The sequence below is a fragment of the Cucumis melo genome, chromosome 10 (assembly GCF_025177605.1).
Source record: "Cucumis melo cultivar AY chromosome 10, USDA_Cmelo_AY_1.0, whole genome shotgun sequence".
NCBI classification, from domain to species: Eukaryota; Viridiplantae; Streptophyta; class Magnoliopsida; order Cucurbitales; family Cucurbitaceae; genus Cucumis; species Cucumis melo.
The window spans coordinates 2,652,543-2,677,015 of NC_066866.1; the positions used below are offsets into that span (position 1 = coordinate 2,652,543).

At 34.3% G+C, this 24,473-nt stretch overlaps 7 protein-coding genes and 1 non-coding gene across 12 annotated transcripts; 1 reads left to right on the forward strand and 7 right to left on the reverse strand.

Annotated features, from left to right (window-relative positions):
* Positions 1–306: 306 nt before the first annotated feature.
* LOC103489126 (uncharacterized) lies at positions 307–2,329 on the forward strand. Of its 3 annotated transcripts, none has more exons than XM_008448137.3 (5): positions 307–593; positions 712–932; positions 1,012–1,100; positions 1,662–1,814; positions 1,902–2,329. In XM_008448137.3, exons 2-5 carry the CDS (start codon positions 785–787, stop codon positions 2,055–2,057), a joined length of 546 nt encoding a protein of 181 aa, XP_008446359.2. In that variant the 5' UTR covers positions 307–593; positions 712–784; the 3' UTR covers positions 2,058–2,329. The 3 variants fall into 3 exon arrangements, with proteins under 3 accessions (XP_008446359.2, XP_008446360.2, XP_008446361.2); XM_008448138.3 differs by having other exon boundaries at positions 310–610; XM_008448139.3 differs by having other exon boundaries at positions 310–553.
* LOC103489127 (beta-1,3-galactosyltransferase GALT1) lies at positions 2,207–11,756 on the reverse strand. 3 transcript variants are annotated; one of them, XM_051091148.1, is made up of 8 exons: positions 11,596–11,756; positions 5,042–5,910; positions 4,381–4,607; positions 4,012–4,293; positions 3,477–3,605; positions 3,227–3,406; positions 2,766–2,873; positions 2,207–2,680 (listed from the first exon to the last, which is right to left on the reverse strand). In XM_051091148.1, the coding sequence occupies exons 2-8, from the start codon at positions 5,811–5,813 to the stop codon at positions 2,465–2,467; spliced, it is 1,914 nt and encodes a 637-aa protein (XP_050947105.1). In that variant the 5' UTR covers positions 5,814–5,910; positions 11,596–11,756; the 3' UTR covers positions 2,207–2,464. The 3 variants fall into 3 exon arrangements, with proteins under 3 accessions (XP_050947105.1, XP_008446363.2, XP_016900305.2); XM_008448141.3 differs by lacking the exon at positions 11,596–11,756 and adding an exon at positions 6,453–6,796; XM_017044816.2 differs by lacking the exon at positions 11,596–11,756 and adding an exon at positions 6,453–6,789 and having other exon boundaries at positions 5,042–5,936.
* Positions 9,209–11,310, reverse strand: LOC103489124 (pentatricopeptide repeat-containing protein At2g02980, chloroplastic). The gene has a single exon (XM_008448135.3). The coding sequence runs from the start codon at positions 11,308–11,310 to the stop codon at positions 9,496–9,498; it is 1,815 nt and encodes a 604-aa protein (XP_008446357.1). The 3' UTR covers positions 9,209–9,495.
* A 28-nt stretch (positions 11,757–11,784) lies between the features above and the next one.
* LOC103489123 (ribonuclease 3-like) lies at positions 11,785–12,833 on the reverse strand. Its single transcript, XM_008448134.3, has 3 exons — positions 12,673–12,833; positions 12,393–12,551; positions 11,785–12,307 (listed from the first exon to the last, which is right to left on the reverse strand). The coding sequence occupies exons 1-3, from the start codon at positions 12,775–12,777 to the stop codon at positions 11,885–11,887; spliced, it is 687 nt and encodes a 228-aa protein (XP_008446356.2). The 5' UTR covers positions 12,778–12,833; the 3' UTR covers positions 11,785–11,884.
* A 1,311-nt stretch (positions 12,834–14,144) lies between these two features.
* On the reverse strand, positions 14,145–16,234 carry LOC103489122 (ribonuclease 1-like). The gene is made up of 4 exons (XM_008448133.3): positions 15,946–16,234; positions 15,692–15,847; positions 14,649–14,847; positions 14,145–14,550 (listed from the first exon to the last, which is right to left on the reverse strand). The coding sequence occupies exons 1-4, from the start codon at positions 16,057–16,059 to the stop codon at positions 14,327–14,329; spliced, it is 693 nt and encodes a 230-aa protein (XP_008446355.1). The 5' UTR covers positions 16,060–16,234; the 3' UTR covers positions 14,145–14,326.
* Positions 16,235–16,542: 308 nt separating this feature from the next.
* On the reverse strand, positions 16,543–16,629 carry TRNAM-CAU (transfer RNA methionine (anticodon CAU)). The gene is given in 2 exon segments: positions 16,543–16,578; positions 16,592–16,629. It is a non-coding gene; the product is annotated as a tRNA-Met (tRNA).
* A 729-nt stretch (positions 16,630–17,358) lies between these two features.
* On the reverse strand, positions 17,359–19,005 carry LOC103489121 (amino acid transporter AVT1I-like). Its single transcript, XM_008448132.3, has 3 exons — positions 18,907–19,005; positions 18,165–18,826; positions 17,359–18,065 (listed from the first exon to the last, which is right to left on the reverse strand). Exons 1-3 carry the CDS (start codon positions 18,998–19,000, stop codon positions 17,541–17,543), a joined length of 1,281 nt encoding a protein of 426 aa, XP_008446354.2. The 5' UTR covers positions 19,001–19,005; the 3' UTR covers positions 17,359–17,540.
* A 1,651-nt stretch (positions 19,006–20,656) lies between these two features.
* Positions 20,657–23,978, reverse strand: LOC103489119 (probable UDP-arabinopyranose mutase 5). Its single transcript, XM_017044786.2, has 3 exons — positions 23,698–23,978; positions 22,115–22,244; positions 20,657–21,853 (listed from the first exon to the last, which is right to left on the reverse strand). The coding sequence occupies exons 1-3, from the start codon at positions 23,809–23,811 to the stop codon at positions 20,802–20,804; spliced, it is 1,296 nt and encodes a 431-aa protein (XP_016900275.1). The 5' UTR covers positions 23,812–23,978; the 3' UTR covers positions 20,657–20,801.
* Positions 23,979–24,473: the final 495 nt, after the last annotated feature.

Sequence of the window (24,473 nt, forward strand, 5' to 3'; positions counted from 1 at the left end):
TAAATTATAATGATTAAGTTGTTATATATATATATATATATATGTATATGTAAATGGATAAAATGATTAAGAATAATTAATTTGATCAGTCATTAAGTACTTATAAAATCGTTATTTCAATTGTAAACCTAATTCGAGTAATTACTAAAAGTAATTCGAGTAATTACTAAAAGGTTGACGTTGAAATATAACAAAATAAACTAAACTATTTGCAATATCGAATTTATATGTAGTATAAAATTTAATTAATTTTACTTTATAATAATTTTTAAAGGAAAATATCATTAATTATTAAAGGAAAAATACAAATTAAATGAATTTCTGGAAAAGGAAGACGCGGGAGCAAAATCGCAATTGCGTCCACACACGAACGTGGAGGAGGAAACGTCTTTTCTCCTGCTATCACAAGGAGGCCAAGTCGCCGGCCGGGAGAATTTTAACGGCACCGCTTGATCTGGATTTTGAAGTACGGAATCAAATAGCCTCCGCACAACCAAAACACATTCAATCTGGCAGAAAATTGGCTAGGCCAATAGCTTGGTACCGCTTGCCGGTGCCTTTTCGTCTCTCTTAGCTATTAGCTTATCTCCCATGTAATAAAAACTTCTAGGTTCAAATCTTGCGGGGTTTTTTCGTTCATACTTCCATTGGGTTTCTCTATTTATGATCTTTGTTTTCAATATGCTGATTGGGTTTCGCTTGACTTGCAAGGTGCTCGACGAAAGTCCTGAATGACGAAAACCCCGTCGTATAACGCGCATCGGGCATAGAAATCATTTCAATAATGTCCTCTTTACTTTTAAATACTTCAAATTTCAAAAAAGTTCATGGAGGAGTGGCTTTTCAAAATGTTTCTGGTTTGCTACTGAAGACTTCTATGCCCTTTGGTTTGCAGTCAAAGTCATTTGACTTTCGCAGCTTGAAAACTAAACGTAAGTGAAGCAGTACGTGCATTAGCTCATACGTCAAGCAGTTTCTTTTGGCTTATAATGAGTTATACATTCCGTGTAGATTGCGATGTGAAGCCGTTGATGATCCAAGCGAGAGGAAACTCTAAAACAGAAAGTGCAAAAGTTAGAAATAGGAGGTTGCAGAAAAAGGTGCGTTATCATCCTTCACTTTACTTCTCCTCAGTTTATTTTCTCTTGAAGGGGATGGTTTTTGTCGAGGGAGGAGATTAAGCAAGGTTAGAAATTTGATAACAGGGCAGCTTCAAGTTAGTGTTAGGAAAGAAATGACAAGATAAGGGCAGCGCAGGGTATTTAGAGACCAAGAGCCAAAAATTCTTATAGCTTCAATTGCAGTACAGATATGTTTGTTTCTTTTAAGTACAAGTTAGGGACCTAGTTGAACTAAACTCTTGTCGACTTATGACATTTATAAACTTAATACACGATAAAATGTCGTAAATAGGTAGAAGTTGACTCTATGAGTATTGTATTTGCTCAATTTTACAACTTTGAAAGTATAATGGTAAATTTGTACCTATTACCAAACTTTAGGGGTGGTTTTTACTATCTGTGTTAGATATTGACATATGAAACTATGCTAATGGATTTTATGCACAACTAATATTGGAGCTGTTTTTGTTTTGTTAATTGGTAATCATCATAGTTATAACCAGTTTCTCATTACATTTGATGGTTTTCAACGGCAATCAGTATAATGGCACTCCTACAAGACCAAGGCTTTCAGTATTTTGTTCCGATAAACAGTTGTATGCAATGTTGGTTGACGATCAGAATAAGAAGTGTTTGTTTTATGGAAGCACCTTACAAAAATCCATGCGTCCAACTCCCTCATGCACCACCATCGTAAGTTTTTATTCTTAACATCTGACTTGAAATTAAGACCACAAAATCTAAGCTTCCTTTTTTTTCTTTTTTGTTGGGTGATTACAGGAAGCTGCTCAACATGTTGGTGAAGAACTTGTAAAAGTATGTGGGGACTTGAACATACACGAAATATCATCGTATGACCGAAATGGGTTTGCTCGCGGAGAGAAGATGCAAGCCTTTGAAATTGCAATTTCACGCTATGGGTTCTTACAACGATAGATATACGAAAAAAATAAGGCAAGTTCTAAATGTAAATGTGGAGAAAAGGTTGGTTAGGGCAATAGAAATCCGAGATAATCACTAGAAATGTATCATTGATCAAACTTAATTTAACACAAATCATTTTGAGCACAAAAAATGAGTTGTGATTAAGTATGATCTGGTAAAATTCGATTGATTATCTACTGTTACTATATTCTCACTGTACAGGCTACAACTCTCGCTCTCTGTCGCTTTGAAATATACAAAATTTCAAGCAACTCTTTAATTCATATACATCTCTACGGTAACACCTAATTACATAGCAATTTGTTAAAAGGGTGTAAGGTTTCTCATGTTACCTCTTTTAGGGGGTTAACGCTGGGGTGGTTGTTTAGTCTATATGAGTTCGCTATCATCAGAACGACTTAGATATCAGAACCACAGCATCTAACACCGTTTCCTTCTTGAAGTTTTTGCCATAAACAGAGCATCTCCCGAGGCCCCTGGTAGTGAGCAACTACATAATCATCCTTACATCCTTCAATATGAATTCTCTCATCCTTCTCGTAACGAATTTCAAGGCCCTCTTTCTTTATGTTTGCTATCCAGATTCCCATGGCTACATCTTCTAATTTAAACATCTGAGGATAGAATATAACATTCTGATTTTAGCATGTTATTTATGGAATAGTACCTTTTTTGAGCAAGGAAATAAATAACGGATACCTTTAAGCTGCCTTCTTTGTATTTTTTGGATATTGTTTTTGCTATGTCACTAGACACTACATAACCAGGACCATGTGCCCATGTTGGATAATTATCTTCGGGCCATTCCTGCAATGGAGCAATCAATGAAGGTAAGATGGTAGAAAATACTTTTTATTAAATTAATCAAGCATGCGCTACACGGGTCAACGGAACCAAATTCTGGGCAAGCTTGTTAAAAAATGTGAACAATATTTGACATTGACGTACTCCTTTCTAACAGAAATATCGGTCAAATTCAATAAAATAGACAACCTCAATCATGGGGAACAAATGTTTGAGTGTTAGGGTATCTTACAGGGTTGTTTTTTGTTATTGTAAATGAGAGATTTCAGTAAAGCAAAGTGAATATTTAGCCTTAGATTATCCACCCAATGTTAGATCCTTTGCCCGTATAAGTAAAAACCAACGAGGAAAATTACCTCCAAACTAATGTACCACTTGCTCTCAGGATCTCTGTGAGGTTGAGAATCTGAGTTGATGAGTCCATAAAGCAATCCACTTTGTGCATTGATCCTTTTTAAAGAAGCTAAAACTTCATCCACTCGAACAAAGGCATCATCATCAGTCTTCATGATATACTTTGCTGAAGCAATCTCCGCCTGCCGAAGTGGTGAGGTGAGACTAAATCATAATGCTAAATTCACATCAAGTGAAAGAGTCAATTTTTACCCCAAAGATGCAGATACCCAACGTTTTCCAAGTAATAAGGCTGTAGTAGTCAACAAAAGGCATCATCTGTATGTCGCCATATGTTCGGGCCTCATCCCACAGTTCCTCGTTGACAATTTGGTTTTTATGCTGCAAAAGGAAAAGGATGCAAACTGATTGTAAACCACTGATAAATGTATTCACAATACAGCGAATATAGGAAATATAGCGAATTTAGGAGACCTAGATCATGAAAGAAACAAATGCGTTAAAGTATATTGACTTGAATTTATATGAACTGATGAATCATTCCGTTTCAAGTATCCAGACGATGCATTTTTGAAATAATGTACTCGAACTTATGAAACATCTCACTCTCTTTCACTTGTAATTGTCAGCAGAATGAGAAGTGGCCTCGAGGCTCAAAGATAAATTTTGGAAGTAAACTATATGCTTCATGCAACAAACAGCGTAACTACTCCAGGTTCAATATGAATGGGTAGCCTAATTATATGAAGGTTCTTTTCAATCAAAGAAGAGCAGATGTGAAGCTCACCAACCCAACAAAAAAACGAACTGCAACAGACCCTGCCTGTACTTCAGGATACTGCATCCATGTTCTTCGAACAGCCATCCGATATTTAAAATTGTTCGCTGTGGAAAAAACACCAATGAAAAGTTCTAACGTTCGATCCGGAGAGAGGGGAGTTGACTTCAATGCTTCAATATTAACAATATGATCTGAATCCTCAGATGTGGGCAAACCACTTGCCAGGACAGAAATTAGTTTCAAGTCTCCTGAAATCTTTACTTCACTGACTAGCCATGGCTCCAAAGTCTGAATAAGAAGCAAGCCAAAACAGCATAAGATTGAGCATTCAGAGATCAATGTAAAGACTATTAATACAAGAGTGAGCGAGATTACTTCACGGTAAGCAAAAGAAGTAACGTGCTTTCCATCAACCGTCATCTGGATCCCATCTACTCCCACTCTAAGTGTAGCAGCAAATGGATGACCGAGTTTGAAGGGGAAGTACGCTCTTGTTTTAGCTCCTTGCACCATAGATTTTGATTTGTTGAAATTTTTGTTCAACTCAGAAAGCGGAGTTTCGATATTGCCCACTATCTTGTTGCATTTTTCCAATTCATCCACTGGCGTACAAGTTCAACAACATTAATTTCAAAGTGAAAGGAAATAATGCTCGATTAGACGAGAGAGTGATATCAGTGTTTAGTTTAATGTTAGGAGTTAATGGACGCTATGTTTCCACTTTCCGAGGCCATTGATAAACCAAAAATGTGACAAACTATGTGGCTTGAGTCAAAGCTGTTGCTAATTATGCAAGCATTTTCATAACTAATTCTCCCATCAGCAAACCATACTATAATGTTGCACCCATGGTCTGCTTTTAAACAAAGTTTCAAAGTAAGTTCACTCGTAAGCAAACGTGAGTTGTTTATATAAATGGCAACACATTTCGATCTAAACTTCCTATTTTAAAAACCTAAAATTGACAACAATGGTTATCTAAAATTAGTGGACTATGCATAGAATTATTCAAAGGAAACATGATAGACTTCCACACCTTTTCCATTCTCGTCAGAACCGGATGGACATCGCTCCTCTTCTCCCCAATCACGAGAAACTGTCCAGGTGTTCTGAACAATTACAGGATCCTCAGTTAACTTATCTCCCAAAAGCCTAACATTATAATGCAAAATGATGGGTGGATCCGGCTCCCCAGGCAGTGGTTCTCCTGTTAAGTCAATTCGAAAGTTACCAAGAAGACCATCAGGAATTCCAATAACTGTAATGGAAGAACCCTGAGTAAGGCCACAAGGCATTCTTAGCTTATGGCCAATGTTGTCAAGTTTTGTTGCATTCATTTTGGTTAGAAAATGAGGGCATTGCTTCTCTTTTGCACGAGCAGTTTCATTAGTAGAACCACGCCTTTCGTTTTCAATCGTAGTCTTGAGAATACTCCATACACCTCGTGCTTCCTTAATGGCTTCTACTGAATTAGGCAACCCTCTAGTATAATTAATTATACTTCTTAAATGATTCCAAGTCTGAAGAGATTGATTCTCTCCATCAGTAAAATTCCCCGGAGTAAAGAGACTGGATATTATAGAGTCCGCAGAAATAACTTGATATGCATTTTCAGGATTTAGAACTGCAGGTGGAACTGCAGGATTGAGCCACTGAAGAGGATCCATGGAATTGTAAAAAGGAGCCGCATAATCATTCTGCCGAGTTGAACTTCTCGAAATAACATAAATCATCAACAGCAACATAGACAAAGATGCAACCAAAACCCGTCCATAACTTTTCTTCATTCTGACGACCAAACAGTTCATAAATACGCAATAACTCTAATAATCCCAAACTCCACCATCATTAACCATCACGAAACCAAAATGCCAATAGCTGGAACCTTATTCCTCGACACTAATTCTGAAAAAGCATGGGGAAAAAAAAAACTGAAAACAAATATAAACTAAATCAGACTTTTCGACATGCATTAATTGCAGAATATCAAATCGATACTAAGCTACATAATGTATCAGAGAGTAGGGCAAGTAGTTTCAACAATTAATGCTAACATAAATAATCCAAACTTACATCCCGCGTAAATCGCAACCAAAATATCTTTCTCAAAAACAAAATTACTAAACTCGAAACAGAATCAATAACAAAAGAAAGAACGAAAAATAAACAAGTAAAAGAAATAGAATCGACTAAAGTGAAACAACAACAACAACAACGAACAATTCATCCACACTTCAGTAGGTACACTTGAAACAAGTATAAAAACAAAAGGAAGAAGTAGAAAAGCAAAACACGGAGTTGTTGAAGTAGAAAATTCCGGCGAAGGAAATCACTTCAAGATCCAAAGACATTGCGCAACGGTTGAACAAAAGAAGCACTGAAAACTTGAAGAGTTCATCGGAGAAGAAGGCGAAGCGGAAAAGTAGAGAAGGAGAGAGGAAATTTACCTTGAGAATGTGAAGAGGAAGTCCGGGAAGAGTGAAATGCAGAGAGAAATGAAATGAAAGGAAAGGAAAGACGGTGGAGGAGAGGAAGAAGAAGAAAGGGGAAGTTGCGAGTGAGTAATAGATCGCTGTCGTTTCAAGCTTGGAGTCGACGTCAAAGCATAGAGAAAATAAACAAATAAATAAATATTGAACGAGTCCCTCCCAGATCTTCAAAGCCTTCAAAATTTCACAAATCATTAATTTTTTTAACTTTTAGAATACTTGTCGTTAAAAACAAAACCAATGCTTAAATAAATATGAAACACGATACGATGCCGTTTGGGGGGAACCGCCCGGGGAAGGGTTCGTTTATCTGTCCGCGACACTCCAATAGCGTAAAGCCATCTTTATAAAAGAAGTTAATTTATCGTTTTGACGTGGCGGGTTCTAATTGGATACTTTTTCGGAAGAAGGGTCGTTGTGTTCTTTTTAGGAAAGAGTCTTATCTTCAAGTCTTCACTTTTAATTTACATTTTGGAATAAAAAGGCTTCAAGGAATTGTATTACAGCTGACCTTAGACGGCAGTTGAATTTTCTAATAACTTCATCCTAAATAATAATATCAACGTCCACCTAAACACTACGTCGTTTTTGTTTTTTTCCCTTTTTTCTTTTACTTAAATTACAAGAAATTGCTCTACAATTTTACTTTTGTTATCTATAAAAGTTACAACATATTCACCACGTTTCGTAAATATTAAGTAGGAATCGCGTAACAGTTGGGTTTTGGTCTCAAGTCGTTTAGTTGGAGTCGAGGGAAGTGGAATTGTAAATTTCACTACTTATTTGGAACAAGAAGTGTGTGTGGATCACAACTAAAAAAATATCAATTTTATGTCTTATGAACTCACAATTTCATTTATGGTCACAAATAGTCCTTTTAAGTTTCTTTTATTTCAAAGTTTTCGACGCACTATTCTAAAATCTTAATTATCATCTAACATTTTAGAACAAATATCAAATGGTAATGTTTTCATTTTTTTTTTCAGTAAAAGGTGTGGGGTATGTGAGTTGGGTTGAATAATTGTGGAGGGTCAATTTTGTCAGAAAAGAAGCTCAATTCATATCATATAATACCTATATCTACAATAACCATATACTATAGACTAAAAGCAAAAAACAGACGATGAATATTAATATTCAGATGACAAAGCTCAATGGTTAATTAAGGGTAATTGAAGTTTTTTTTTCTTTTTATAAAAAAAAAGAATAGTTTTCTGTCTAATTTATGACTTACCAAGAATAAAATACTTGAAAACATGAAAATAGACCATAATTGAATAAAATTTGTTGGTGGGTTGGACAAATCTTGGGTTTACTTTCCATTGAAGACCTCTCCAGCTGTGTTTATGACACACCAACAGTACAAATTGAAGAAATACCAAACTGAGGAAATAAGCAATAAATGACTTCTTAGTATGAAGTCCAATAAGACACAAAGTTAGTGCCATCAATCCTTTTTCAGGAAGAAAATAATTGGGTAATTAATGAAGGCATTATTATAAATGGTAATTAGGCATGTTGTTTGAGAAAGAATAAAAAGTTTTTAATATTTGGTGTATATGGTAGTAAAGTTTTGGCATACGTAAGTTTTTAATATTTGGTGTATATGGTAGTAAAGTTTTGGTATATGAGTTGGATGGATTCACTTTTTTGGTATGGTTGTTTGAGATAACACTTCTTCAAAGATGGAAGCAAGGTAAAAGCCAATCACAATAAAATAAAGAAAATATTAAGCTTAAAATAAAAGTTTAAATAAGAGTTTAACATAACTAATAAAATAATAAAGTTAGAAATCAGTAACAGTTAGTATTTAAAAATCTAGGATGATTTAGTCCTTAAAAAATTGAGTTAATAAGAATTTTTGCATATATAAAATGATAAACTAATTAGAGTTTCATTATTTTTATAAAATATAAAGTCTACGTAAAATAATAAAAATTGACATCTAATTTAAATGAAGACTAAATAAGCCAATTTAAAATGCATAAAGACTAATTATTACCTATTAAATTTCAATGGGTTAGATTGTTACAAACTAAAAGCACATGGACTAAAATCGTTACAATTTAAAATTCAAAAACTAAATTGTTACTTTGATAAAAGTGTAGGGTACAAAAATGATATTTGGGATTTTGATGTGAAGACCACTTTTTTTTTTTAATACAATAGATGGGAAGAAATTGAAACCAAATACCTTTAATCAACAAGAAAAGAAGGATGAGTTATGCACACTTGGAAGGTTAGATGCAGATGATACAAAGCTACACATTAAAACTCAACCTCAACCATATGGTTAAAATAGAAAAATGGAAAACAAAAGTAAACGAATGAAAGTTATTCCTGTTTTTAAAAAAGGTGTGGGGATGATATGCTTCAAAAAGTACTTGTCAAATGTAACTACTTTTTATTTTATTGACTTGACCAAAGAATTTTAAGTGTAGCAAATAAATCCTAAATTTTCCACGGCTCACGAGGAAGCAACTGGGCGCTGCAAAATTGGTGCTAAATAATTTATTAAAGAATCACTAAAAACAAATTAATACGTAAAAAGAATGGGACAATACTCGAGAAAGCTGTCCACCTTAAATATAGGTAAAACGTCAAATTAAAAATAAGCCATAATTGGAGATTTGGAAATCAAACTTTATGAGGCTCCAATGTTTAATTTTTTGGACTGCATCTAGAACTTGGCTCCTAAAAGCAAGTCATTTGAAGACGTAGAAATATGTTCATCCAATCCAAGAATTAATGTGGGGTATGGAGGTTTTATCATCCAACTTCAAAGAAACGAGTATATACTACTAACTAAACTCATGTTAACATACGGTGTAATGATGGTAGAAATATGTACATCCTTCAGATCAATCTTGCTCTGAATTCCTTGGTCGCTATACAAACATAGAGGTTCCGAATGAAGATATACCAAATGAATCTCAAATCATGGCCATTGCAGGGAAGAAATATCAAACTGCAGAATAGCCTGTGATTTCTACGTATTCTATTACCAGAAATCACCACAGGAGCATTTCCCATCTTCAAATTGATGGAATCGTTGAACGTCCCTAATGACGATTTTCCTCCCAAAAATAAAGGATATAAGTTTTGCAGCATTATGACAATCTCCACAAATACGGAGGTTCTTAGCTACCCTTATTGTTGTACCGGGAGGTGTGTTTAGGAGCCCAAAAGCCATGGCCAATTTTTCACTGTGATATCTTAGGACAAGTTCTTTCCCTTCCTCATCCATATCAGCGTGATATACTAAAGAAGTATCCGGAATATATCCCACCAACTTTATTTCTTTCATTAACTCGTCAAGTGCTCGGCGCAACTCCACCGAAACGCAGTGTACTCCATCTCCAGAGAAGAATTCATGTACAACATTGTTTACTTCCACGGAACTACAACCAGGAACCTTCACCACCCCTCTATCTTTCATCAATTTCCTTAAATGATTCACATCTTCCCATCTTCCCACTCTAGCATATAAGTTTGATAATATAACATAGTCCCCTCCATGGGAGTCATCTAATTCAAAAATTCTTTCAATAACTCGCTTTGCCATTTCGACATTACCATGGGTGCTGCAAGCAGATAAAAGGGTGCGCCAAAGTATAGGCGTGGGCTTAATTTCCAGTTCATCTACAAAGTTATAAGCCTCATCTAAACAACCTGTTCGACCAAGCAAATCCACCATACAACCGTAATGCTTGATCCCTGGAGTTATCCCATAGGTTCTGGACATACTATAGAAATACCCTCTACCTTGTTCTACTAGTCCAGCATGACTACAAGCATACAAAAGCCCCAAAAAAGTGATCTCATCAGGTCTAACTCCTGCCCTCTTCATCTCTTCAAAGATTGAGATAGATTTCAAGCCATCCCCATGAGTTGCAAAGGCAACTATCATTGCAGACCAAGCTTGTGTATCTCTCACACGCATGCCCTCAAAGATAGAAATAGCATCAGTTAGACTTCCACATTTCGCAAACATATCTATAAGTGCAGTGTTCACCTTCACATATTTATCAAACCCTTTCTTCTTAACATATTCATGAATCCACTTTCCCAGGTCTAGTGCTCCCAATAGAGCACATGACATAATTACACTAAGCATAGTTACATCAGTAGGCTCAATATCGCTCGCTTGCAATTCTCTAAACAACGACAAAGCCTCATTGGGTTGACTACTTCGAGCATAACCTGTGATAATTGCATTATAGCTAACAATACATGGCTGTTCCATTTCATCAAACACTCCACGCGCAGCATTCATGTCATTGCACTCCGCATACATATTTATGAGAGTTGGGCATATGTAAATATTATGATTCAGTCCAAGTTTAACAGCAAAACAATGCAACCCCATACCTTGTCTCAAGGCCTTAGAACTCGCACACGCCTTGAGAAGGGACGAGAATGTGTAGTCATCAGGAAGAAGACCAGAGCACAAGAGTTGAGCAAAAAGAGAAAAGGCAAGATAGGGAGAATTAGAGCGAGCATAACCCCGTGCCATTATGTTAAACAGAATAATATCCTTGTCGAGAATTTGATCAAACAGATGGTGGGCATGGTCCATATACGAAGTTGTGGGGTTGAGGGTGCAGAAATTAATGAGCTTGGTGAGAACAGAGATGTCACTCTGAAGATTGGTTTTAATGGTATATGCTTGAATTTGCTTGAGCTCCTTGAGAGATGTACATTTGGACAAAAGAGAAAGAGGGTGGAGTTGATTTATTACGAACTCGTTCTTGGAAAAGGTGGAGCTTGGTTTTGTGAGAGTGAATTGGCAAGTTGGAATACAGGAGATTGCCATTTCAATACTTGATAATTAAACTCTCACAAGACGCAGTGCATTACAGAGAACAAGAAGGGCAAAACAAGAGCAAAGGCACAACCAAGAATGTAAATTATCTCAACTTCTAAACAACTTGAAAAACATTCCAGCCACGGAAGAGATAAAGCATATCAAAAAATGAAATTAGTTAAAAATAGACGGCGTTTCAGAGTGGTAAACGTAGCAGAAACGAGAGCAGGATGAATCTTAATAGTCCATTGAAGAAGATAACGTTTCAAGCAATGACAAAAAGAGAAATTTCACCTTGAAATTGAGAAAAAGGATTGTCCGTTGAAGCGGGGAAGAAAAGAAGAGCATCCACCTGCCCGGAAAATCTTCCACCGCCACAAATTGTTGGGAAAACCCAATCTTTATGAAAGAAAAATTTCCTTTTCAAAATTTATACTTCCGGTTTATAATAATTTTATGAGAATTATTCGTAAAGACCAAAACTTTAAGAAAAAAAAAGTTTATTAAAATTTTATTAGCAATCAAATTTGAATGAAATTACAAGGGAATTATATCTAGAAATGAAATTAATGAAGTGATTAAATTAAAACTTAGGGAATTGAATGGTGGAAGCACATTTAGGCCTGGGAAGAATTGGGCATTTGATGAACTCAGAACCCGAAGTATCAACACATAAATAAATTTGGTAAAGTTGAGAATTCCCAGCTGAATCTTTGTTACATTCAATCCCAGGAGTAAATCCAATCCCTTCTTCTATTGCATTTTTCACGCTCTCTAAACTATACATCTCATCGTTTGCTTCAATTCCCGCATTATTAAGAACGTTAAGAAGATTGGCCTTCCCCTTCAGTTTAATAGCCGCTTCGAAATATTCTTTTTGGTCGAGTTCCGACTCGGAACACGTCCCATGTTTCTCCCACTCGTGTGACCAAAACCTTAACCCATTGCTGCTTGGACAACTTAACGATGGCCAATGTTTTTCCATGCTGCTTAACACTTCCGATATCTAATAACATGGAGATATAAATTATTAGCATATATATATAATCACTTGTTGCATATTATGCTAATTAAAACTCAACTACCATCACCTGAGTTCGATCGAAAACACTATCGGGATTGCAATCGGAGGGATAGGTTCCATCTTTGTAATTAGGCCAAAGACCATGGATCCCGAAATCTGCAACAGGCCTTCCTGTTTTAGGATAGCAACAATGTTGTTTCTTTGTATCACAATATGCCCCAGGCCACTACAAGAACAACGTATAGTAATTAATTTTTATAAACTTCAAAGAAGCTTACATTCACTTAGGCTAATCTCACACGCCAACATGTTGAATCCTATTATAAAGATCTAATTAATCAATGTACCTGTTGAACAAAGTAGAAAAAATCGAAGTCTTGAGAAAGGCAAAGGGATGATAGAGGTTGCAAAAGGAGAAGATTGAATATGAAAATTGAGTAGTTGAGTTTCATGTTTGTTTGTTTGGGTTTGAGGAAATGATACAAGTAAGATCATGTTTTTATAGGCCAAAAGAAGATAAGTAAGGAAGTTGCTTAGAATATGCTTTTTTGGGGGGCTTAGACGAAATCACCTAACGCTTGCGTCCAGTAATGGACAAGTTACTCCACAATAATGCTTTTCTAATTGCATTTGAGAAACCAAAAGTAACAACAAAGTTTGATGAGAAATGTTGGTATTTATTTAAATATAACCCGACTTGCTTGTATTAATATCTAAGTAAAGAGAAGATGGTGACTTTCGTGATTAGGACCCACGTTTAACACTTTATGATAAACTAATGTGTTATTTTTTAATGCAAACATATAGTTAGTAGTGCCATTTCAAATGTTTGAATAAATAATTGGGTTTAGAGCATAGTTAGTTATATATGTTAAAACTTGGAAGAGTAAAATTGGAAATTGGTACAATCGTGCAAGTCAAACTATGTTACGAAGGTAGGCCACCTAAACCTAACTTTTTAAACTAATAATAAAAGCACTTCCCACCTCCTTCTTTTGCTTTTTCTTATCTATCTTTATTAGATATGATATAAAAAGAAGAGAAATCTCGTTAGTATATTTTATATGTACAATTAAACTAGGTTTATATTAATATTAGTCTATCAGTAAACTTGTCGGAATTTATAGCTTTTTCTATGATCGTATAATAACAATAATTTTAATGGTATGGTGTAATTTTTAGATACAATCGAATTAATCATCCTCTACTCGTCAATCAGATTGTGCCTTCTTTTACAGATTTTAACATGAGTCTCATATGTTAGTGGAATGCAGAACACAAGTAAATAATACCAAACGAAATTAGATGAGGTTTACTTTCTAAATTACTATTAAATGGATTAGATCCCCTAGCTAGCATCTAAAATAGTAATTATAGTAATAAAGTCCCCTTGAATTAAGCTTTTCATTATGAATTTAATGACCTTATCTCATTTACTTCTCAAGTTATAAAAATCTATAAAGCAAAATAACACAAAGAGAAAAATGAGAATTAAAAATTAATCATCATTCACAGACAATGATCATAACACATTTTGCTCGTTATTTTAATTTTTGAATAAATAATTGATGTCACGAAATCAAACATAATATCGTAAATGATAAAAATATCAACAACACAACCATGTGTTCGAGATCCAAGATATTTCAACAATTGAAATATGAAATCAGATGATTTATTTTCAAATGATTCGTCCAGATTTGTTTTCATAAATAATTTAATTTAGACTTTTGAAAAGTATAAAAAAGAGAAACATTATTATGGAGACACGAGCAATTCATAAAATCTTCTCACAACGATTGATCTATCAACCATCACATGATCACAATAAAGATACAACTTCATTATATAATATTTTAACCCAAATTAGTTGACCAACGACAGTTACACTTTTCCATGATCACAACAAAAGAAAACATGAAAATAGGGAAACTAATTTTAGTAACAACAAATGTGAACATAATCACAAAGAAAACACAAATGTAAAAGATCATTAGATCTCTAAAATTTGGGGAACTCAACAGAAGAAGCACAGTTTGAATTTGGGAAAACCGGACAGTCAATGAAGTTGGAAGCAGATGAATCAACACACAAATAAATCTCATACAATTGACTGTTGCCTGACCCATCAACGTTGCAACTGATTCCGGGGGTTAGCTTAATTCCTTCCTCGATTGCACTCTTAATCTTATCAAGACTGTAGTGACTTCCATCTGGGTTTATTCCTGCATCAAAAAGCACACACACACAACCCCATTATTCAATTTTACAACTTTTTTTCTTATGATGGGGTTCATTTTGATTATGACTTTAGATTAATTACCTGCTGTCTGAAGAGCTTGGAGGATGTTGGCTTGTGCTTTAAGGTTGAGAGTGGTCTCGAAGTATTCATATTGGTCTAAAACGGATTCGGAACAAGTTCCATGTTTGTTCCACTCGTGTGACCAGAACTTTGTGTTGTCACTACTTGGACAGGCGAGTGATGGCCAGTTCTTCTCCATACTGCTCACCAAATCTGATATCTATATCATACAAAGTCAGAAATATGATTTTAGAAATGGAAAAGATCGCTCAAAATTGAAAAATAATCGTTTGATAATGCTTCCAACATTCCATGACAAATTTTCTAGACTAAAAGTATTTTATTATTGTTATTACTTGAATTTGACTAAAAACTTTTATGTTAATAACTAAGCATGTGTTAAAAAAAAAAAATTCATTACCCTAAGAACTCGATTAGGTTGTGTTGTTAATTCATTTGGGTTTTGTTGGATTAAAATAAATGAAAGTTTAATGGATTAGATTAGTTCATGTGTTCATAAATACTTACTAGTATTTTTATTTTAGAAAATATCAGAAAATAATATCAGAAAATAAAAAGTAATATCAGAAAATAAAAAATTTATTTTAGAAACCAAATTTTTTTAATTAAATAGATTAAATCTATTCTAAAAAAGAAAAATTGAAGTTACAATCTATGTAATTGTTTTCAGTGATTTTTTCTATAAAAGGTAACTATTTGTTTTATTTTTCCTATTTTTGAAAAAAAAAAACCCAAGAAAATATGCTTAATTAATTAAAACAAAAAAAACAAAAGTTCTAAATAGTTGCAAAATAAAGCACAAACAATTATCACTTTGGTTCATTTCTTACAAAATAAAAAACATATTTTAAAAACAAAATTTAAAAGTAACATATATATTTTGACAAACTACAATATTGTGTGTAATATACCAATTTTACATATAATGTAGAACAGTTTTTCATAGAATTCTACCAATCTGGAGAATGCATGGTACAATATTGTCAAATTATTGGACACATCTTGCCATATCTCATATACTTAAATTCAATAACTTAAAATACCTGGGTTCGATCGAAGGGGCTGGATGGATCACAATTAGAAGGGTAAGTTCCATCGTTATAATTAGGCCAAAGTCCATGGATTTTAAAGTCAGCACTTGGTTTTCCTGTCCTCGGATAGCAGCAACTTCTTTCTGTGTCACAATAAGATCCAGGCCACTACAAAAAAAAAAAAAAAAACCCCAGAAGAACACAAACCAATTAAAAGAAAAAGTTAATCTTTATTGAGTAATATGTAAAACTATACAAATACTCACATTTTGAACAAAGTAGAAGAAGTCGAAATCTTGAGCAAAAGTGGGCAGTGAAAAGCATTGGAAAATGACGATAACGTTGATGAGAACAAAGCGAGGAGTGAAGAAGAAACCCATATTGGCCGGCCGACCGCTTTGGGAATCCTCACTATTGGTTCGTTCTATTTTTTATAGAGACGTAAATGGAAGGAAGAGCCAAAATTAATTGTTCGTTTTTAATTTTAGGGAAGAATATCCGCTGGATACAAACTTATTTGCCATTTTTGGGATTTATTTAAGCTGTAACGTTCATATTACCATTTTTTTCTTCTTCTTGTCGGTCAATTTTTTCGTTTCTTTTCTTTGGTGTGAAATTTAGAAAATTTTAAATACTTAAACTTTGTATCCAATCGATGTCTGACGTTTGGAAATGGGTCTGTCTCTATGCATTGACCTTCTCGTAGAGTTGGAAATTCAAAAGGTTCACACCAATATATGCTTTTTTTTTTTCTTTTATGAGACGACATTTATAAAATTAAAAATTGAATTCACACTTTGTTCGACAATTATTAATCCCGAGTGGATTTCACATTACTTGTGAGTTGTGAGTTTAAAAAAAAATGGGGTGAGAGAGGCTCGAACTCTCGACCTCAGGATAACTCGTTTAAGCTATGAGACCTACGCGCTAGCCAACTGCGCCACCACCCCTTGGTGTTGATAAGTTAAGAAAACAACTACTTTGACCGGAAGTCTTGATTTCCGTTAAACTCCACGGTTTCCGTAATGTGCTTCTTTCTTAACCAAAAAAAACCTTTTTTTTCTTTATTATAATTTTTTAGGGCTTTTTTTTAAAATATAATAAATCGACAAAATATTTTCATCCTATAGAACAATTTTGAAAATAGAAAAAGCTTATAGGCTCACAAAAAATGTCTCATTCGACACACTATTATTTGATCATACCTATTCACATGTAATCCTTCTTATAAATAATTATGATAAGCGATCGTGTAGACAATTATACAAAATCATGTAAGAAATGACACACGATTGTGTGGTTTTTTTTCAATGATGAGAAAAATAGATGAAGAAAGTGATATTTAAACGATATTGATATTATGAAAGAAAAGCAATAAAAAAGAAATAGAAGGTGAAGAAAGAAAGAAAAAGAAAGACGAATAAAAATAGAAGAAAGAAAATCAGCGGAAGAAATTTGGAAGAGAATAAATTACATAGAAGAAGTGACAACTCGTTTTTTTTGCTTTCCCACATTATTTATATTATATTTTTTTATCAATTTATACTTTCCAACTCTAGTGACTTTTCTTTTTCAAAAATATCTTATTAAAGAAATGGACAAAAAAGTTAATAGAAGTAAGATAATAATGGTTTGATTAAATAATTGATGAAAAGTGAAAACATTGAAGAGTTTAAAAGTGGAACACAACACAACAATAATGGAAGTTCATTGATCATTTTGCTCTTACAGAAAGTCCTATAAACACTCTTTGAAAAAATTGATCACCAAACAATTACACAGCATATCAAATTCTAATAAGATTGATCTTACCCCAATTACAATTATATTTGACCTTAAAATTACACATGATCAATCTCGATCATGACAGACGTTTTACAATTTGATTTATAGAAGAACAGGTACCTAAGACACCAACAAAAACCCCCAAAACTAAAATTGCTACAATGAGAATCAATTCCCATCCAAATTGACGAGCAGACTTGTTGATCTTGAGATAGCATAAACAAGGGATAAGAATGGAAGTGGTGACACTTAAAAAAGAACCTGTAAAAGCCATAACATAAGCAAAGAATGGAATGAATAAAGCAAGAATAAGGGTTGTAATGAGAAGTAAAGTTCTTATGAGAATGGCTATTTTTTGAGTAATGAAGAAATAATTAGGAGATATTGAATCTTCAATGGCAATAGCAATTGGGTTTGTTATGGCTGCATATTTGGTAATCGGATTTATTAGGGTTGTGTAAATTGCTAACTTTGTGCTGATTTTGTTAACTGGAAGGTTTAATGTTACTTGTGATTTTATGTCATCTCCATACATGTAGTAACCTAAAACACCCATCGAACCATAACTCAACGTGCTCGCCACAAAGCAAACTATTAGAACCTGCAAGAACAGGAAAGAAAAATATTTTCATTTTTTGAACATGTAGAAAGTCATGAATCAAACGAGATCGATACTATAGGTTTTAATTATTAGTTTTACCTTGGAAAATTGTGTTCTATTCTTCATCGAATTGCAAAGCATAGGAAAGACAGAATGTCCACAATAACAAAACACAAACAAACTTATAGTTGTAGGCAATCCATGCAAGTTCAAAACTCGATGATGATCGTTATATGATCTTTGGTTAAACCCAAAACCATGATCAGTTGCACCAATCCAACCAACACACAAAACCAAAACGATAGAAGCCAAAACACCACCAAAAGAAACATAAGCCAATGATCCCAAATTCTTCACCCACGTTGTTGGTAATATCAAAACAGCGCTTAATATCATATACATCTTCTTGTAGTTCATCATCCTTTCATGATCAACTTGATCTAAACTCCCAATTTTCAAACCAAATAATGGACTACTACTTGGAAATAGCTTCTCAAGATTATCACCTTCTAATATCAAGAACTCAACAGCCACCAAGTATAATTCCAAGTAAACAAATACTGATACCAATATTCTTCCTTTGTACCCAAATGCCAATCCACCAATATCAGGATAACTCCTCACCATTAATGGATTTGCATCCATACAATGCGTTAAAAGTGAAGCTGTGTAGCAACAAATAATTGATACCATCAATAGAAGAATCAAGCTCACCCAACCTCCTTGAGAAAGGGCAAAAGGAATTGATAATATTCCCACACCTATAAAAAAAAGTTAATTATTCATCAAAACATATAATTAAAGAGTGATTTAATTAGGGGGAAAACTAAACTAAAATTACCTGATAATGCATTGATTCCATTGATACAAGTTCTTAAGAAGCTGGTGCCTTTAACCAAAAATTGTGTAGATGGAAGCTGGTTTTGGCTCTCCATATGATCTTGGCCTAATAGATCATTATTTTAGAAATCATTTAGCTCTTATAGTGGAAATTATTTTTCTATAGTTGTGTATAATAATGGTTATGTGGACTCAAAATCTACATGTGTATCCTAATTATCATTAGTTACACATTTCAGGCAAACTGGGATAGAGAGTACACATTATATATGATAACCTTTTCCTTTAATAAATTCTAACTTGGAACCCTAAAAGGATGGTAATTAAACATGATGATTGCTATTATTATTATGTTAAATTACAGATTATCAATGATCTCTGAGTTTTAACATTTTGATTTTTTAAAAAAAATGTTATTATTATTATTATGTTAGGGAGGGGCTCTTTTGGGTTATTCACTGCCTAATTTATCAGTTATAAAATTGGGGAAAAAAAGAGAAAAAAAAAAAAAAAAAAAAAAAAAGCAGACAGGTTTCCTTTGGAGGTATTCATTGCCTAATTAATTGTCACCTAATTTTGGATTAAGTCTTATCAAACCCTTTTTATATCGAAAAATCTAAAATTATTTAAAATAAAAAAGGCGAGACGTATAATATATATATGTGTTAAGATAAAAGTAAAATCTTATCACACTTAAAAGACAAACAATAGAAGCATAAAGCAAAAATGTGACGGCAATTGGTTTATTGGGAGGAACTTCTGTATTCTCGAACTCCATTGTATGCAAGATTTTAAGAGTTAAATTAATCAATAATGTGGATAGTTTTAGAATCAAGATGCCTGAGAGAGAGAGATATGGAGGAATGTCCTAAACCTGAGTTCATTTTGATAACATCCCATCTGCAATAGGCAAATTATGAGAGGGTGGAGGAAATAGATGAAAGGTGTAGGAGAGGATCACCTCCAATCAGAATTTTGATAGATGCAACAAAACTATTGAAATGAGATATTCTGAACAAGAACGGATCTACAGACGAAGAACGATGGATTCTCGTCACTTATGAAAAGCTATCGGATTTTTATTAGAATAACAAAATTTATTATAAGAACGAACGTTTTTATAGAATAGTATAGTATGGTTTGAAGCAAACAAAAGAGGAATTTCAAATTTATAGTATAGTAAGAATGTAAATTTTATAGGATACAAAAATGTATGAACTTAATTTATATTAAAGTAATCTAAATCCAAATGGTTAAACCCTACGTATATATATTAACTTCAATTTACAAAATTGTCAACAAATTTATTTAGAGTTCCTTTAATTTACACTTTTAAGATTTGATTTAGTTTCTAACTTTTATAGATGGAGAAACAAATTAAGAACCATATGTATCCAAGACTAGAAAATTACTAGAAGAAGCCACCACAATGTGACAAAAAGTTCAAATGAGACTGAACAAAGAATATTTCAAATTTTCATCTCTTATTAAGCATATGAAAGTTTCAAAATCCACCTCAAATAGGTATCACGAGGAAATAACCTAAGCAGTGCTCTGCACAAAAGGCTACAACTTATTCAAGCAAATGCCAAAACAAAGACACATGGTAAAATAAACAAAAAATAATAATAATGAAACACAAACACAAGCATTTAGCTTTCACTCAGGTTGGATAAAACAATCATGGTGCATAGCCAATCAAACAACAGAATATGTCATTGTGTCTTCAGTCTGCTGAGGTATTAAACATGTTAAACAAAAACTGTGAAACAGTACTTTTAGTCATTAAGAATTTCGATAGTTCTCTGAGTCATTGTTACAGCAAGAAATAGAAGGAGCTTTCTGTTATTAATTGAATTAGGGGGAAAGAGACCAAACTCACTCGTGAATCCCTCCCTAATTGTCGCCAAGCAAAGGACCAGATCCAACCTTCTTCCAAATCTCAACCCATTCGACCATGGCTTCAGCAACACGAGAGAACATTGGATTGGACCGGCCAAGCTGGTCCCTTACTGCCTTCGCAATCTCGAGAAAACAGGCTTCAGCTGTAACTGCTGCTTCTGGTAGCCTAAGAGTTTGAAAGAATGGAACAACTTCTTCCATCAGCTTCACCCCTTCCCACTCTTTCTTCAGGCTCTCTATTGCATTTCCTCTTTCATTTCTCCAAACATATGGCTGCCCACTTTTCACACCAAGCTTTAGATGATCACATGTTACCTTAACGCATAACCCACACCATATATCCTCCATGGTTTCCCACCGAAACTTTCCTTCCCCAGCCAATCTCAGTGCTGGACATAAAGCAGGTCCGACCACCTCTCGATCAAATGCAATGTTGATTCCACTCACAGGCAACATGGCCCCGACTGGAATAGTGAGAACTGCATCGACGATACGAGTGTTCCTCAGACTTGGCTTGAGGGCTTGTGTTGGTGCATCATAATCTGCTAGATTCAGCCACAGTCCACATGACAGACTACAAGCAACCCCACTTCTTAAGCTAAATGGGTAACCACGCACAAAATCTGCTCCTTTCCTAAATGGATCATACAGTGTGTTGAAGAAGAAAGGAGTGGCAGGAGTTGAAAGGTTCAATAAGTGCTGCTCTACAATATCTATTAACATGCCCTTATCATCTTTGGCTGGAGCACAGTCATCGTCAACTGAGATTATATACTTTTTTCTGGACACAAGGTAGCCAAAGTATCGACAAGAGTAACCAGAGAATTTAATTGAATTTGAAGTACCAACAATTCTATTTATGTCTTGTACAGTGTAGATGTCCAGGTCAAAGCCATCTGGAATTTCAAGATCCTCCTTGAGTTCAGGATCCTTGACAATAATCAAGTGGTATCGGGTGAAAACAGGCCTCCATTCATTCATAAATGATGTCAGATCAGAGTGGAATGCTCCGATCACAATGTCAACCTCGTTGTCCTTAATATGGAGGTGGGACATCTTTCAAACGTTTGTAGAAAATAAAAACAATGATTTGTGATATAGTTTTAGAAAATAAAAAAGATTGGCAAATCTCCTTAAAAGAAGCAGCTGAAAGTTAATGCTCTAAAATGCAATCACACCATATCACTGAATCCTAGAACTTTTCTGAACACCCTGCATCAAATATTCAGCGTAAGGAAGAGAAATGGATAAACCAACCACAAAATCAATGGCGTAGCAGAATATTGGTATATCAAGATTTTTCTTACTGGTAGGAAGAACAGGGGTGACAATTTGCTGGATATTGAATGCCCCAATGAGCGAAAGAACTTCATCTTTTCCACTTGCCACAAACAACTTTAAAACCCTCTCGTTTAATTTTCCAGCCCTTAAAGTTTCCTGCTTCATAAAAGTATTTCATCTACTCAGTAACTCGAGAGTACCAGCCAGTAAAGAAAGCCCAATATAAAATGTAGTAAAATAAGATATCTAGCGGTGAAGCAACAATTTCAGCTTTCTGTACTGTTACAAAATAAAATTAAGCAACTATTTATACACTCAACATCTTGAAAGTTGCCAACTAAAGATATTTCCAGTATAGGTTTGAGTAATTTGTCTAAAATTTATATTCTCTATTTAATGATAATGTATACAATTTGTAAAAATGGAATTCCAACCATTTCCTAATTTTAACATTATACACAAACGTTTAACCACAGGAAAAAATGGGGTCCACGTCCACCTCAATCCCTTGGCCTTCATTTCCACAAGCAATAGTTATAACATACAAATCCCTTCTGCCATAGCTGGAAATGGTTCCTGGTTCTACCTTTTGGAAGATAAGAACCTTCAAAGATTTTACTTCCACCCAAAAAGAAAACCAAGACAAAGGGGTCGCAACAATTTGTTCCAACTTTTCGAGAAATGAAATTTCGCGGAAAAGAAAAGTATTTTATGGATAGCAGGAGTAACGTTGAGGAGGTATAAAAACAGACTAGGTTATTTGAATGCTTAACAACGTTATATACCAAACGACTCTGCAGCCCCCTGTCTCTTTGTTTTTTTGCTAGTTGGAAAGCATTTTTCCAACCTCACTAGCCTGAACATAATTTTAACTTCAACTTACCCATCCCCCCTATTTTCAGAGCTATCTCTTCAGTCCAATTGTTTAGCCTCTGTGGATTCCATTTTGGGGGAACAAATATCAAATTCCAAATTCCAAATTCCAAAGAAATAAGTAATATAGTAGCGCAAAGGCGAGTCCATGTAAAAGATTAAACAAAATATAATACAATTTAACCGCTACACAACACCAAAATTACCCATCGTCAATTTCACAGCAACACCAACATAACCTTCTTCTGGCTCAAAGGTGCAAAATAAAAAACAGGGCACGAGAAGCAATCAGAGTCTAGCAAGCATAAAAATCACATATAGACCATTCTAGATTCAATAATTGTAAAAACACATAAAAACTGATTTTGAAGCTCATATAACGCACATACAATTTACAACTTCATATTCACAAATAAATGTTGTTAATATTTTTAATTGATGAGAAACAAACAAATAACTGATTTTCAATACGAACAATAACGGAAGTGAAGTAATGTAGAAATCAGAAAGAAATGTAAATAACAAAACTCATCCAAACTTCCATTGGCATTTCTACAAAACAAAACTCGACCCACCACCCAATTAGTCTTTTCGTCATAAATCTTGATGAAACAAGAAGACTGTAGACAGCGTTGACCAAAAGTAATAAAATAAAGAATAAAGAAAAGATTAATTGGGAAATGAATTGAAAAGAAAAAGGAAGAAGATGATGATGATGATATGAAAAGAGAAGTACCAGGAATAGATGGAGGACGATGTGATCAGGGAGAAAAGAGAGATCAGAGATAGAAGAGAGATTAAGGATGGCAGAATGGATAGTGAGAGACAAGAGAGATGGAGGGGTTGTCATTCAAAATATATATACAGAAATATAGATCCCCTTTTGCTCTCCTCTCTCCTCTCTCTCTCTCTCTCTCTCTACAAAGCAAAGCCCATAGGCCAAAGAAGGAGTGAAGGACAAGGGAATCGGTCTATGCTTTGTCCCGAGATTGCTGTGTGTTCTCCGTCGACCGACGTTTACTAGACTTTTTCTTTCTTCTTCCCCTATGCCACCTCCTCCATTGGATTGGGCCTCTATATCTATATGACGGCCCATGGCCCAACCCAGCCCAAGAACACGATACTTTTTTCTTTTTTTTGTTCTTGAAAGTTTTACAATAACGTAATTAGATTCAAAACGATTATAAAAATATATTACCGATAGATTTTGCTATATCGGTAATTCTTTTAAAACATTTCTATATACTTAATTATCATTCTTAAAATTGTCACAAACTCTAATTATCTTTAGAAATTTAATAGGCTAGTTTAGTTGTGGTACTAGTGAGGAGAGATGTGGGACGGTAAGAAAATCAATCGGGAGTGGTTGATTAAAATTTTGAAAGCTCAAGCCGTTGTTGGAGGACTTAAAAACATAGATGTTGAATATGATAATGATGACATGATTTAGGTGTTTGAACCATGAGATGAGTAGGTGTGATCAACGGTCGGTCATAGTCGATTTTCTAACCA